The following is a 15,546-nucleotide window of genomic DNA, read 5'->3' on the forward strand; positions in this document are numbered from 1 at the left end:
TAAGTGCTTTTGTTATTGTTGTGAATGATCTCATGAAATTATATTTATAATATAAAAATAGATCTAATTTATAAATTTCTGTTTTTTTTTCCTTATAGAAATTATGAAATAAGATAAGGCAATTTACACAATGCATATTGAGGGGGAGGTGACCTGTATAAAAAGTTGAAGCGAACAAGTGAGCATCCACACTGTTTGACAGGTTTGTGTAATTTGTTTCTAGAAAATGTATTTTATCAGTTATTTTAATCTTCACTGAGTGTTTTAAAGTATCTATTTTTTTATAAAATTTAGTTTTTATTGTGAAATGTTGCACCCATAATCAAGGTTGAGGATTGTTATCAAAATGTAAAAAAAAAAAGTTGTAAGAGCAGTTTCTCTAATTATTTTAAATGTGATGGAAGATCTAAGTACAAATGTGATCTAAGATCTAACTGGGTGCAAAATAAGTTATGAATAGTGAGTGAGTGAATTTATTTTAATAATGAAAGAATTATTTTCTGAAGATCTGGAATATAAATTGAGCACAAGAATGTCAAATCAAAACTTTGATATTCTTTTAAGATTAATTCATTCTGATATTACATTTTTAAGACACTGCCTTTAGCTTGTTTATTTTTATAAAGTTCCCTTCAATAAAATTACATGTTTTACACTGTCAGTCCATCTTTCCATTCAACCAGCCATTTTACTCTTGACAAAACAAAATATTTTTTAAAAAATTACTGCTTGTACTATCATCTTCAAACAAGAGTTTGTGAATAACTGATGATGAACACGTTGCAAACATTTCCCACATGATAACCATCTTGCCTCACAATAAAATAGTAACGCTAAATATATTGCACCCATGTCTTTACGTGGGTACAGACATGGGTATTTTCTTTAAGTGCAAAAAAGATTCTTGATTTTAGGGATCTCATTTTTATATAATTTACTACAGTTACAACCATCGTTAGAACAATATTCAGACCAGGACTCATTTATTTGGACGTCAGAGCTTCTTTGTGGATCGTGCAATATATCCAGACACACTGCGGAGATTTTTGTTTCACAAGTGCTTGTATACTCTGGAATCTTCTAGATCTTGAACGAGCACCATCAGTGCATATTCCGACACAATTTTTCCACTTTACGTTGGCCTCGTTTACAAAATAATTTAAGATAGAAAACAATGTGAACGCTGTTGCTTTGAGTTCTATTGGTTTGCAAAAAAGTAGTTCTTCTACTGCTGACATACCATCACAAAATTGAACATAGGGAATGAAATGAACATCTTTATTGGTATCTGTTACCTCATCAAGCTGGACTGAAAACAATTTTTCATGCAACTTCCTGAAAAGCTGATGTACATTTTCAGCTATATCATCAGTTCGACGGGCCTCAGTATCATTTAATAGAGGTATGGACTCTATTAAATTGCAGTTGTTTGCAGCAATTTTGCATTTGTTTGGCAAAATTATTTCCAAACATAGTTTCTACAGTTATCAATTGCAGCTGGCAAAATAAGCTGCCTCACCAATGGTGCAAAGCTTTTTACATCTGGTTATTTTATATGAAACTTTGTAAGAGGCAAGTAAAGCTTATTCATTCACAGTCAAAGGCTTTTTAAAAATTATGTTTTCTTTTCATACGATTTTAATTTTAATTCAAAGAATTCTCGGGATTTATTAACGTACTCACTACGAAGCCTTTCCAAATATAATTTAAGTTTATTTGGTTTCATGCTGTTTGCTGCCAACATTTTTGAGCAAATGACACACAGTGGCCTTTCTTCTTCATTTACTTCGGTTCAGGTAAATCCAAAATTTAAGTATTTTTGAGAATATTTTCTTGATTTTATTTTCAAAACCGCGGTTGTCTGTACACTTGTTAATACTTCACTATCATCTAATGCTCGCTTATGCCCACTTAAAACTTTATCCATGATTCTGTATAAATCTACTGCCATGAATTGCAATCAATCATTCTTTCATATTTTTATTACCCAAATTGCAACATACAATTCATGATAGATTCGATAGAGATAGAAGGATCGACTCGACTGAAATGGGCTGGAGTTGAAAGAGGTGCAGCATTTACATACATTTGCACAGACATTCCAGAATGATCAAGACAAATCACAACTTCTCGTGAAGCTGTGAGATTGTCCGATATGGTGGACATAAATCAGAAAGCAGGCATCGATTCTGGTTTTGTCATTGCAGCACACCGATGTAGCCAAATATCAATAAATTTACTTATTCTTGGCAATTTATAAGGTTTGTAATTAAGGTCGTAGTGTAGCTTTAGCGTCAAAATAATCAAAATGCATTTTTATTGTATGAGAGGGGGTGCGCAATGAAAAATTATGATTGAAAATTATCGCAAATACTGAAAGTTTGAGAATCACTAAATTTAAGGGATTCTATTTTCTAACTATGACTGTATTTATTGCTTGACCAACTTGACTATTTATGAAGGAAAAGTAGGTTTGTGGAAGTTGTATCTGATCTAGTTTTTGGAAAGATGATTTTCATTAATGTTCATTTTAATAGTGTAGTTGAGGATTACCTATAGAATGATGAAGGGTCAGTAATAGGATAGAAGAATTTATCAAGGTAGACTAAAATCTAAACAGAGCAGAAAAAATATATGAATTAATAAAACTTACTCCATATGGGTAATATCCGTTATAGATGTTGCTATAGTAATCATAGGTAGATCCTGAGTAGAATGGACTTCCTGGATAAAATGGGTATCCTGGATAACTGTATGGGTATGATGGATAAAGTGAGTTGCCATAAATATCGGTTGCAGTAGTTACTGAATCTTGATAAACATAACCGGTTGTAGCATCATATTTTGAAACAACTTTTGGCCCAAGTAATGACTCAACGGATGTTGTTATTGTATTTGTAAGAGGTTCATATACAGTACTAGTTACACCTGGTCCATATGGAGTAGTTACAGGTACTGTTGATGTAACAACATTTCCGTATCCTGTAGATACAGTTTCATAAGATGAATATGTTGGAATTATTGAACCAGTTGATGAAATTAATGATTCAGATGAGATTACAGCTCCTGTTGGTGTAATAATGGTGCTGCTAGCTGGAATAATTGATCCACCTAATGAAATTGAAGCAATTTTTGGTCCAAGGTAAGTTGATGGTACAATGGATTCATAAGATGCAATTATTGAGTCTGTTGTAAGAACGGTCCCAGTTGGTGTAATGATGGTATTTGGTAGAATAGAAGTTCCATATGTTGAAAAATATGATGATGTTGGTGAAAGAATAGCATCTAATGGTGAAACAACTGGGCCTGTGCTCACAGAATCGAGAGTTGTTATTTCAAGTGTGTTTGATGAAACAACTGATCCTGTTGGTGTAACATATGTAGTTGAAGGTATAACAGTATCAAGGGGTGAAAGTGGTGTAGTAATGAGTGAACCTGTTGGTGTAATATGTGTTGTCGATGGAATAAGAGATTCAGTTGTTGTTACAGTTGTTACTGGACTTCTAGAAGTTAGAATGGCACCTGATGGTGTGATATATGATTTTGGAATAATTGATGATGTTTCAACAGTTGTAGTTTTAGCAGTAACAGGACTTTGAGATACAACTGTGCCAGTTGGTGTGACAAATGCACCAGCTGTAACAGCTTCAGTTGTTGTTGTTACAGTTGTTATTGGTGAGTTTGTTGAAATAACAGTTTGTCCACTTGGAGTTATGTATGTTGAAGTTGGTGTAACAGATTCAGATGTAATTGTTGTTGTTGAGACTGGTGCGCTTGAAGTTACAACACTACCACTTGCAGTAACGTAAGTATTGGAAGCTGTGGTGTATGTGGTTGATGTTTCAGAGGTTTTTACTGCTGATGGACTAACTACTGATCCAAATGGAGATATTATAGTTTTTTCATAGCCAGTTGGTAAAAGTGTGCTTGAAGGAATGATTGTCCCATCTGGAGTAACAATTGAACCAATTGCTCCAGGTGGTGGGATGATTGAGCCTATTGATGGAACAATTGATCCTACTGATGGGATTATTGAACTTATTGGTGGAATGATTCCACCAAATGGAAATATTCCATTTGGTGGGATGATTGAACCTACTGGTGGGATGATTGAAGGAAATACTCCAGGTGGTGAAATGGTTGGAGGAAATGAGGAAACAATTGTACCATCAGCTGATATAACAGTTGAATCATAAGAAGAAAAAATTGATCCTGAAGGTGTTATGATACTTGATGATGGAACAACCAGTCCTGATGGAGTAATTACAGGTGGAAGAATTGGTGATAGAACCTGTAATACATGTAAACATTTCTAAATTAATATTTAATAATAATTGTACTTATTATTTATTATAATTTTATATATAGAGAATGTTTGTTAATCTAAGATCATAGTGTGTGTCAAAATAAAATGTTGAGATTAAACTATCAATTTATATTAAAGAAACATTTGGTCATCTAACTAACAAAAGACAAACTGATGTTTTTCAGCAGTATTTCTTTTATTCATCAATAGCAGTTTTGTTACATTAAATAGAATATTTAATAAAACAAATAGAGAACTTACCCTCGCTTTTTTATTATGTTCTCTATAAAGCTGAAGCAGTGGCTTACTGAAAATATTAACTGATGGCTAGAGTTATATCAATACAGTATTGACATAAACTAGTACTTGCTAGGGCTATAACATGGAACAACCAGAGTCCAGAGGGTTTCCTAATTTTTTATATATAATCACATATACAAATGCATATGTTATTCATTTGTGATATGACATGAATATGTGATATGACATAACGTATAAATTGCATGTTATTCATTTGCGAGGATTTCTGTTTTTACTAAGATTTAATTGGAAAAAGATGAAAATATAAATAAAAGACTAATTACATATTATCTATGTAAAATAATTTTACTTACATCTGGGATAATTGAAGCATAAGGTGGGATTATTCCTCCAGCAGTGTATGATGACGCATAAGAGGTACTGATAGTTCCATCTAAATTAATTGTTGGTATAGGCAAAACTGGTGAAAAAGGAGAGAATGGTATAATTGGATTCACTGATGAGGGTAGTAGGTATGGTGAAAAAGGATTTATAAATGGGTTATATTCAAATGGGCTTAATGGATAAGTTGCTGGAACTGGGCCAAGGGTTGCATCAATAAACTGAGTGCTTGCTTTTGTAGCATAATCAACAAAGGTTGCTGATGGAGAAAAGGGTCCAAGTGGACCATAAGGTCCAAATGGATACAATGGCGAAGATGCAGGAACTGGGCCGAGAGGTCCAAATGGATTCAATGGCAAAGATGAAGGAACTGGGCCGAGAGGTCCAAATGGATATAATGGTGAAGATGGAGTAACTGGGCCAAGAGGTCCATATGGGTACAGTGGTGAAGATGCAGGAACTGGGCCAAGAGGTCCAAATGGATTCAATGGCAAAGATGAAGGAACTGGGCCGAGAGGTCCAAATGGATATAATGGTGAAGATGGAGTAACTGGGCCAAGAGGTCCATATGGGTACAGTGGTGAAGATGCAGGAACTGGGCCAAGAGGTCCAAATGGATTCAATGGCAAAGATGAAGGAACTGGGCCGAGAGGTCCAAATGGATATAATGGTGAAGATGGAATGACTGGGCCAAGAGGTCCATATGGGTACAATGGCGAAGATGCAGGAACTGGGCCGAGAGGTCCGAATGGATATAATGGTGAAGATGGAGTAACTGGGCCGAGAGGTCCAAATGGATTCAATGGCAAAGATGAAGGAATTGGGCCGAGAGGTCCAAATGGATTCAATGGCAAAGATGAAGGAACTGGGCCGAGAGGTCCAAATGGATATAATGGTGAAGATGGAGTAACTGGGCCAAGAGGTCCATATGGGTACAGTGGTGAAGATGCAGGAACTGGGCCGAGAGGTCCAAATGGATTCAATGGCAAAGATGAAGGAACTGGGCCGAGAGGTCCGAATGGATATAATGGTGAAGATGGAATAACTGGGCCAAGAGGTCCATATGGGTACAATGGCGAAGATGCAGGAACTGGGCCGAGAGGTCCGAATGGATATAATGGTGAAGATGGAGTAACTGGGCCAAGAGGTCCATATGGGTATAATGGAGTAGAACTTATTACTGGTCCAAGAGGTGTGTTTAGAATTTCAGTGCTTGTTTTGGTGGTGTAATCAAAAATAGTTGTTGATGTAGATGGGGGTCCATAAGGTCCATATGGGTTCAATGGGGATGGAACTGAAAATGGACTAAAAGGTGATGAGTAAGGTCCATATCGATACAGTGGTGTAGAAACTGCAACAGAACCAAGAGGTGAATTTATAAATTCAGTGCTTGTTTGAGTTGCATAATCAAAAACAGTTGTTTTGGGAGAGAGAGGTCCGTATGGATATGGTCCAAGGGGTCCTAAGGATCCATATGGGTACAGCGGGTTAGAACTTATTACTGGTCCAAGAGGTGTGTTTATTACTTCTGTACTGGCTATTGTGGAGCCAGCAGCTGTAAGTGGATAAGGTCCATAGGGTCCGTATGGAAATGGGAAATTTGCATTTGGTCCATATGGGTAAAGCGATCCAGTTATTCCTGATGAGACAAATTCACTGCTACTGATTGCTGTATCAACTGTGGTGGTGTCCTGCAACATATAAAACGTACAGTTTGTTATTGGAATATTTATTTATTTATTATATCTAATGTATTCTTAATGACTGATTCATCCCTCTGTAGATAACTTTGTAAATATGCGCACTAGTGTTGACTGTAAGACATTTGATTTTCATGCTTCTCCCTTCAATCTGTGAGAAATTGTGCTACTTAAAGTTATCCTTACTTGGCCACAATTATCAACCAGCATTTAATCAGTATTTGAACTGAAAAATGTGATTAAGAAATTGCTCTCTGCTTATGAATTTTTGCCATGTTTTAACACAAACTTGCTGTTACTTTTTTTATAATTATGTTGATATTCAGTAGACAGTGTTTTCATGATTGCCAACAAATGAACATCACTAATTCTATTAAAGATTAATCTTACTTTGTACACTGAATGTACGACAATGCATGCTAATACCATAACCTAATATTACTAATACTTAGTAGGGTAACTTCAGAGAGTTACTCTGTAATAACTGCAGTGTTGTAAACTAATCCAAAAAATATTTTGGGCACCATTTTATAATAAAATTTTGGAATTATGTGTAAATTAAAAGAAATTATTATAAAATCAAATGTTAAAATTCATTTTAACCATTTTTTAATTTATTCAGTATTTTAAATTGTGGAAAACTAATAATTTAACAATTTTTACTAATTTTAAAAATTTATGTGTATTTTTTCCAACCACAGACCAATACCAAATTATGCAAATGCCTATGAGAGAAAGCCTGACTGGAATTTTAATCTAGAGTCATTTGGTTGAAATATAAGAACACTATTTAGATACTCCACCATATACTGTAGGTTAGTGATTATATTTTGGTTTTAATTATATTTTTATTTTAGGATTGTAAGAATATGCTGTATTAAATACACTGTGTATATTTATTATTTATTTTATTTTTAATATTAATATTTATTTATTAAACTGATGTAAATTATTTAATTATGCAGTTAAATTTATTGTGTTTAGTCAGAGCAATGTTTTTAAAAACTTACAATTACACTTCCGTAAGAATATGGGTATGAACTAAATGGTCCGTAAGGATATGATCCTGGTCCTAATGGAGTAAGTGGGAGTCCATCCTGTAAAAATAAAAAAAAAGATTAATTTGGAATGAAATATTTTTATTTTTTCACTTGTTTATTTAATATTTGTAAATTTTTGACCTCTTCATTTGATAAAAGTATTTCTTTCATATGAATTATGAATAATAACATTTTGAATCTTATTTCTTTTTGTTATTTTCAGAGCAGATTGTTAATTAACTCATTCCAAAATATTTATCCTTTCTGGATATATCTGTATAATTTATTTATAATTAAATTTTAGATTATTTTATTTACCTACAAGTAACATTTTACTCATAAGTAGTGTGTGTATTTGTGAACTGAAGTAAACATTTATGTTTTGTCAGCCAACACATCTTCCAAAGACAAAACAAACATGTGCATTTTGTGTTGCATTAACTATCAAATATTTATTATTAAATTATCGTATATATTAAATTCTTACAGGTCCTAATGGTCCGAAAGGATATGGTCCTGGTCCAAATGGGAAACCTGGTGTAAGTGGAAGGCCATCCTGTAAAAAAAAATAATAAGTAAAAAATAAACTTCATAAAAGATTTAGTGTGTAATGAAATAATTTTTTTACCAATATTTCTTTTGTTATTGTTTGCAAGTTTCTTATGTCTTCATTTTGTAAAGTATTTCTTTAAATGTGAATTGCAAATAATGAATCTTGGATCTTTATTTTCTTGTTTATTTTCAGAGGAAATTGTTAATTAGCTCATTATAAAAGGCTGAGGCTGCAACCTTTCTGGATAAATCTGTATAACTTATTTGTAAGTAAATTTGAAATTATTTTGTTTACCAGATAGCAACATTTTATTCAAGAGCATTGTGTATTTAGCATTTAAAGTAAGCATTTGTGTTTTGTCAGCTTAGTCCTTTTCCAAGGATGAGTATGAGCTTATTATAGTACCAATTTAATGTATTTTATATAAATGTTCAAACATTGAAAATTAAAGATAAGTTTCATTTAAAATTTCTGCAAGATCTTTTTTATTGGTACACCGTCATATCTTTGAAATATAAGTGTATGATACAAAACAATTATATGATATTAGATACTTACTGGTCCTAATGGTCCAAAAGGATATGGTCCTGGTGTAAGTGGAAGTCCATCCTATAAAAAAAATAATAATAAAAAATAAATTTCATAAAAGATTTAATGTGTAATTAAATAATTTCTTTAACGTTATTTTTTTCCTTGTGTTTGTTGCTTATTTGTGTCCATTGTTATTTGTTGCTTGTTTATTGTTCATTCCAAAAGGTTGTAATCTTTCTGAATAAATTTTGTGTAACTTATTTGTAGGTATGTATGAAATTATTTTATTTACCGGATGGCAAAATTTTATTCAAGAGTAGTGTGGATTTAACAGTAAAAATTTGTGTTTTGTCAGCTAAGTCCTCGTCCAAGGACAAATTTGAGTTTATTGTAGAGACCCTTTTAGTAGACAATGGCAAGTAAAAATTACCTAACCTTTTCCCATAACACACCTTCAGATCAGAATTGTCACCGGTGATGAAACATGGGTTCATCACTATGAGTTAGAATAAAAACACCAGACTATGGAGTGGAAACACCCAGGATCTCTGACAAAAAATAATCAGGACTAAGTGATTGGCAGGAAAAGTTATGGTAACTGATTTTTGGGATGCAAAAGGCCCTGTACTGGAAGAGTTCATGGAAAAGGGGAGTACGATCAACAGCCATGAGTTACAGTGAAATGTTGGAAAGCAAGCTGAAGCTAGCAATTCGCAACAAATGCTGAAGTCTGTTGTTGAAGAAAGTGTTATTGCATGATAACGCTTGCCACACACAGCTCGTCATACTGTTCAAACCATGTACTAGTTGAATTTTAAGGCACTGTAACACCCATCATCCCTACAGCCCAGATCTTGTTCCTTCAATTTTAATCTATTTGGGCCATTCAAGGATATTTTGATTGTCAATTTTCCACAGACAGACTTGGAGGAAGCAGTGTAAAAGTGGCTTTGCAACCGACTGAAAACCTTTTTCTTGAAGGAATACCCAAGCGTGGATCGCTGGACCAAGTGCATTGACAAGGTAGGTAACTAAATAGAAAAATGATGTACATGTTGAAACCTTACCTTTGTGTAAATAATTTTTTTACTTTCCCTCGTATTAACTTTCAAACATTGAAAATTAAAGTCATTTCATTTCATTTAAAATTTTTGTAAGATTTTCTTATTGGCTTGCCCTCAGAACTCATTATCCTTGAAATGTGGGTATGTTTTGTGTTACATTAACTATCAAATATTTATTAAATTATGATCATATATATTATATACTTACAGGTCCTAAGGGGCCTAATGGTCCAAAAGGATATGATTTTGGTCCGAATGGGAAACCTGGTGTAAGTGGAAGTCCATCCTGTAAAAAAAATAAATAAAAAATAAATTTTATAAAAAATTTAGTGTGTAATAATATATATTCTAAAATATATATTTATTTTCTCTTTTGTTTATTTATTGTTAGTATGTATCTTATTTCTTCATTTCATAAAATCTTTCTTTCATTATAAATTATGAATAATGGAATTTTCAGTATTTACTTTCTTGTGTAATTTTTAGAGGAGATTGTTAAATTAATTCATTCCAAAACATTTTAATCTTTCTGAATGAATCTGCATCGCTTATTCAATGAATAAAATTATAGACATATTGCAACAATTTTTTGGTAATTGCTTGATCTCAGAATACTTGTAACCACCAGGATATTCAGATCAGCTGTCAGATTTTTTCCTTTGAGAATATTTAAAATGTAGTTTTTAAGAATTTTCCTCTTATAATTAATTAGAAAATAATACTCAAAGAGATGCTAAATATTATGAGAGGTGGCAGCAAGTATTATGAAATTATAGTATAATGTTATAAAAAGAAGATTTAAACATAAGTTAATGAAATTTGGGATCTGGTTTTGAAATTATCTTTATCTAGTTGTGCAACAGAACTACAGCTGGTTTTCAAGTTATAGCGAAATCAAAAATATTTTTAACACTGCATATAATTTTATTTTATGATAAGCTTTTATTACATGTGTAAATAGAAAAGCAATAATACGTAAAAAGTCAATTTTTATACAAGTTAATTTTGAAATAATAAGTGTAAATTTTAAATTACAAGAATGTTACAAGTGGCAAAATGGGTCACTAGTTATTCTTGAATACAGCATAGGTATTGTCAAAAATAATGATTCTCCTAGTAAACATATCATGTTTGCAAGGAAAAGTGAGGAACTAAGTGGTTTCCTGTTTTCTTCTTCATTGAGGTAAATATGTTGTATATCAACCTGATGAAAATAAGAGTAATATTCAACCGTATAAGTGGTATCACCACAGCAAATGGCTGTGAAATTAATTACTTCTCTTGGAGAAAGTTACTGTTGACTAGTGTTTCTTCTTGCTTTATTGATTTTCCATGCATTGCTTCCATAAAAAAAAAGACAAGTACTAAAATTATAAAGTAACATAACTCTTTTTTATCATGAAACAAGGTTTATTACTGTTTTAAATCAGTAGGAAATGCTTTTATATTACATAAATAATATAATATTATGAAAATTATATTTTATATACCATATTTATTATATATTAACTACTTACAGGACCAAGTGGTCCAAAAGGATATGATCCTGGTCCTAATGGGAAGCCTGGAGTAAGTGGAAGTCCATCCTAAAAAATTAAAAAGACAAACGAGAGTTAATTCCTAAAAATAATAGTGTGTGTGATAAAATATACTTATGGAAGTGAATTGATAAATTATTTCTATATTTGAAAATTAAGTAACAGAAAATACTACTTATGATGCAAAACTTATAATTTTTGTTTTGGGAACAGATTTTAACTTCTACTTTGTTTTATATACTGCTCAGTTCAATCATGTAGAGTCCAGATTTGCTGTGTTACAATACTCACATACTGTCCCATCCTGGCAGGGAGAGAAATTCTATTTTTATAATAATCATAAATATTGAATAAAAAAACTGCTAATTCTTTGGTTAGAGCATATATATATATATATATATATATATATATGCTGATTTATATAATTAATTGGAATTTTATCAAATGATTTGATGTATTTTTAATATTCATGTTGATATTTCTGTTTAATTTTTGTTTCTATTCTTTACCAAAATAAATCCTATAGTTTTAATATTGATATATTATTATTATTAATTTATATCTACCTAAACATACTTACAGATTGCAATGTATGGTGAAAATAAGTTCATTTTAATTAATTTAAATTCTTTTACATAAACATATAATCATCCAGTTTTGTAAAATTGTAATTCATGACTGAATTAAAATTTTATAATATAAAGATTATTTCCATATAAATATTTCACATAATACATTTGCAATATTATAAACACTAATGAAAAATGATCGATTACTTTCCTCAAATGTATATTTTAGTAGATACAATTTTCAGACATCCCAGGTAGAATTTCCATCCATCTATGTGTTTACGTTTTCAAAACTTTTTTTCTTCTAAACCTCATAAATATGTATGCATATGTGTTAAAGTAAAAATTAATTATTCATCATAAAACTTCGTTACTAAATTAAGGTAATGAAATATTTTTAGTACTTACAGGTCCTAATGGGCTGAATGGTCCATAAGGATATGGTCCTGGTCCTAGTGGGAAATCTGGAGAAAGTGGAATTCCATCCTGTAAAAATAAAACAGTTTGTGATTTTATAAAAAAATTTATATAAATTTTCATTGTTTATTATTATTTTTATAATTTATATTATTATCTATTATATACATATTTATACTTTATACTTTTCTGTATGTTTCATCACTTAAGAGCTCTGAAGGTGGGATGTTCTAACCAACTACATGCCACTAAAAAATTATTTACATGCAATTTTGTCAGTACGTAATGTTCTTTTGTTTTTTATCCCTACACATAATTGCAGGTACAGTTAGTGGTCCTCTAGAATTCTTTTATAATTTTCATGATCCAGCTGCTGACCACTTTTCACAGAAAAACATGGTCCAAATTCCATGATTATGTTGTGCATCATGAAATAATTCCATTTAAACATGTTAAAATTTATTTAGTAATTGATATAAATGGTTTTTTTTTTTTTTTTGTCTTCAGTCATTTGACTGGTTTGATGCAGCTCTCCAAGATTCCCTATCTAGTGCTAGTCGTTTCATTTCAGTATACCCTCTACATCCTACATCCCCAACAAATAAATGGTTGTAAAAGAATAATTTATTTACGTCTACAAATGTATATAAAGATTTTTTGAATGATAAATTTTTTTTACTAGCGTTTGGTTTATTCATTAATTTTTTTATTTTACTGTTGTTATTTTACTTGTTATTTTCTTTATTTGCTCTATTATCTTATTAAATTCACATTATTAGGTTTTAAATTATGATTCCATATTTTTTACATTGTAGAAGTGGATGGTTAATTTATTTAATTTCACACCTACTAATGTATAATAATACAATATGTGAAATTATCATTAACTGATATATTATTAAAAGTTTAGTAATTTCATAAATAATAAGAGTGTTAAATAAAACTAAAGTTTACAGCCAATATGTCATATGTTTTACAATGTTTTACATTTTTTAAATTAATACAATCATTATAGCTACAGAGAGATTAACTTATATATTTTGTAGTTGTAATATTGGTTTTTCAGAGCAGGCTTTGCAAATTTTTTAATGCAGTGGAACATTTATTGATTATTTTTTTTAAAGAATTATTACTTTTAAAATTCTATCACCTTTTCAGTAATAAGTTGATGAAATTTATACTTCTTGTTATAAGAATGAGTTATGTAATAATAAAATAGCAATAAGCCACGATTAATAATAAATAAAAGAAAAAGGAAAGATACACATTACAGAAATTAAGAACTAAATAAAATAAATAAGCCAAAATTAATTAATATTTTATTTATGCTGACTGAATTTTGATGTCCTCAGATTAAAGAATTATGAGCTTTTATTTATTTGATACATTGTTTCTTTTTGAATGTTTTCTATTTTGTGAGTAATATTTAAATTGTTTTGTTTATCTATGTTTTATAAACAAAATAGTAAAATTTATTTATTATGTTTTAATTTAATTCTGTTTGAACACAGAAATGCTGAATTAGATAACACATGAACTCTGAAAAGTTTTTTATTGGATGAAGTTTAATTTGGGTAACTACAAAATCTTTTTTGGCTCACCTTCAGAGATTGAACTCCCTGAAATGTGCTAATGAGTTTTGATGATGTCATGATACTTATCAAATATTTATTATTAAGTTATGATATGTATTAAATTCTTACAGGTCCTAATGGGCCTAATGGTCGGTAAGGGTATGGTCCTGGTCCAAAAGGGTAGCCTGGAGTCAATGGGAATCCATCCTATAAACAAAAAAAAAAAAACTAATTAATGTGCGATAAAATATTTTTTAATATTTATTTATTTATTTACCAGATGCCAACACTTCTGAAGACTAGCTGCATGTAACAGTTGAACCCTTTGTGTTTAGTCTGTCATGTCCTTTTAAAAGGATGATTGTGTGCTTATTATAAACTTATAATAATGTGTAAACTTATTATAAACATTCAAACTTAAAAATTTAAGAGAATTTTCAGTTGAATTTCTGCAGAATTTTCTTATTGTCACTCAGAGCTCATTATCTTCATAATGTGTTTGTGTGTGTTTGTGCACGAGCATGTGTGCATGTGTTTATTATGCTACATTTATTTTACATTAAATTAATTGTCAATTTATTATTAAAGTATGGTATATATTAAATATTACTTACAGGTCCTAAAGGTCCAAATGGATATGATCCTGGTGTAAGTGGAAATCCATCCTAAAAAAAAGTAATTCATAAAAAAATATAGTTGATATAAATATAAATTTTGTGGTTTTATAAAAATCGATAATTTAATTTTACGTAGAATTTTGTGCTTTGTATTTTATTATATTAACTGTCAATTTATTATTAAAGTATGACATTATTTACTTACAGGTCCTAATGGTCCAAATGGATATGATCCTGGTGTAAGTGGAAGTCCATCCTAAAAAAAAGTAATTCATAAAAAAATATAGTTGATATAAATATAAATTTTGTGATATAAAAATTTGTAATTAACTTTACAATAACATTGTTTGCATATGTATGTATTCCATTCCACTTGTGCCGTAAGGTGCTGTTACTTAGCGGGAGCTGGAGGCCCCACAGCAGGCTTGGTTGGGCGGCCTGATCATGCCACCTCCTACGTCATAATGCCGCAGGGAGTGGTCATTATGAAGTAGTGACCTTCTATTATTCTATGTCAGAATCCGATCCAGAATGGTCGTATCCACATTCAGTCCGGATGGAGATGTTTGGATGAACATTTAGTTTATTAGTAAAGTTATATGTTATTTAATTTAATTGTATATGTAAAAATATGTATCAAGTTCAATTATACATTTCATTAAGTGTCAAGATGACAATTCATTAAACCATTATTCAATAATCAACAAGGTGTTGTCTTCATTCTTCGCCTCTGAACACATCAGTCCAACCTCGCTCTAAAATCTACCAGTATGTTTTATTTTATTAACTGTCAATTTATTATTAAGTATGATATTAAATACTTACAGGTCCTAATGGTCCAAATGGATATGATCCTGGTGTAAGTGGAAGTCCATCCTAAAACAAAAAAAATATATATATATAGATGCAATACAAATATAAATTTTGTGATTTTATAAAAATCTATAATTTAATTTTACAGTATAATTTTGTGCTTCTTTGTATTTTATTATATT

General features: G+C 30.8%; 1 protein-coding gene and 1 long non-coding RNA gene across 51 annotated transcripts in view; one reads left to right on the top strand and one right to left on the bottom strand.

Annotated features, from left to right (window-relative positions):
* LOC142332050 (uncharacterized) overlaps positions 1 to 15,546 on the bottom strand; it is a 56,922-nt gene that overhangs the window by 13,417 nt on the left and 27,959 nt on the right. For 38 of the 50 annotated variants that reach the window (XM_075378196.1, XM_075378180.1, XM_075378218.1 and 35 more), the window contains 12 exons: positions 15,377 to 15,427; positions 14,757 to 14,807; positions 14,549 to 14,599; positions 14,064 to 14,141; positions 12,352 to 12,429; positions 11,354 to 11,422; positions 10,045 to 10,122; positions 8,800 to 8,850; positions 8,176 to 8,244; positions 7,659 to 7,745; positions 4,921 to 6,639; positions 2,654 to 4,291 (listed from right to left, as the gene is read on the bottom strand). In XM_075378196.1, coding sequence (XP_075234311.1) covers positions 2,654 to 4,291; positions 4,921 to 6,639; positions 7,659 to 7,745; positions 8,176 to 8,244; positions 8,800 to 8,850; positions 10,045 to 10,122; positions 11,354 to 11,422; positions 12,352 to 12,429; positions 14,064 to 14,141; positions 14,549 to 14,599; positions 14,757 to 14,807; positions 15,377 to 15,427 — 4,020 coding nt within the window. The remainder of the gene's footprint in view (positions 1 to 2,653; positions 4,292 to 4,920; positions 6,640 to 7,658; positions 7,746 to 8,175; positions 8,245 to 8,799; positions 8,851 to 10,044; positions 10,123 to 11,353; positions 11,423 to 12,351; positions 12,430 to 14,063; positions 14,142 to 14,548; positions 14,600 to 14,756; positions 14,808 to 15,376; positions 15,428 to 15,546) is intronic. The other 12 variants (XM_075378187.1, XM_075378183.1, XM_075378171.1 and 9 more) reach the window with 6 other exon arrangements.
* Positions 99 to 9,761, top strand: LOC142332052 (uncharacterized). Its single transcript, XR_012758134.1, has 4 exons — positions 99 to 202; positions 7,350 to 7,463; positions 8,434 to 8,506; positions 9,691 to 9,761. It is a non-coding gene; the product is annotated as an uncharacterized LOC142332052 (long non-coding RNA).

This window comes from Lycorma delicatula, chromosome 11 (genome assembly GCF_047948215.1).
Source record: "Lycorma delicatula isolate Av1 chromosome 11, ASM4794821v1, whole genome shotgun sequence".
NCBI classification, from domain to species: domain Eukaryota; kingdom Metazoa; phylum Arthropoda; class Insecta; order Hemiptera; family Fulgoridae; genus Lycorma; species Lycorma delicatula.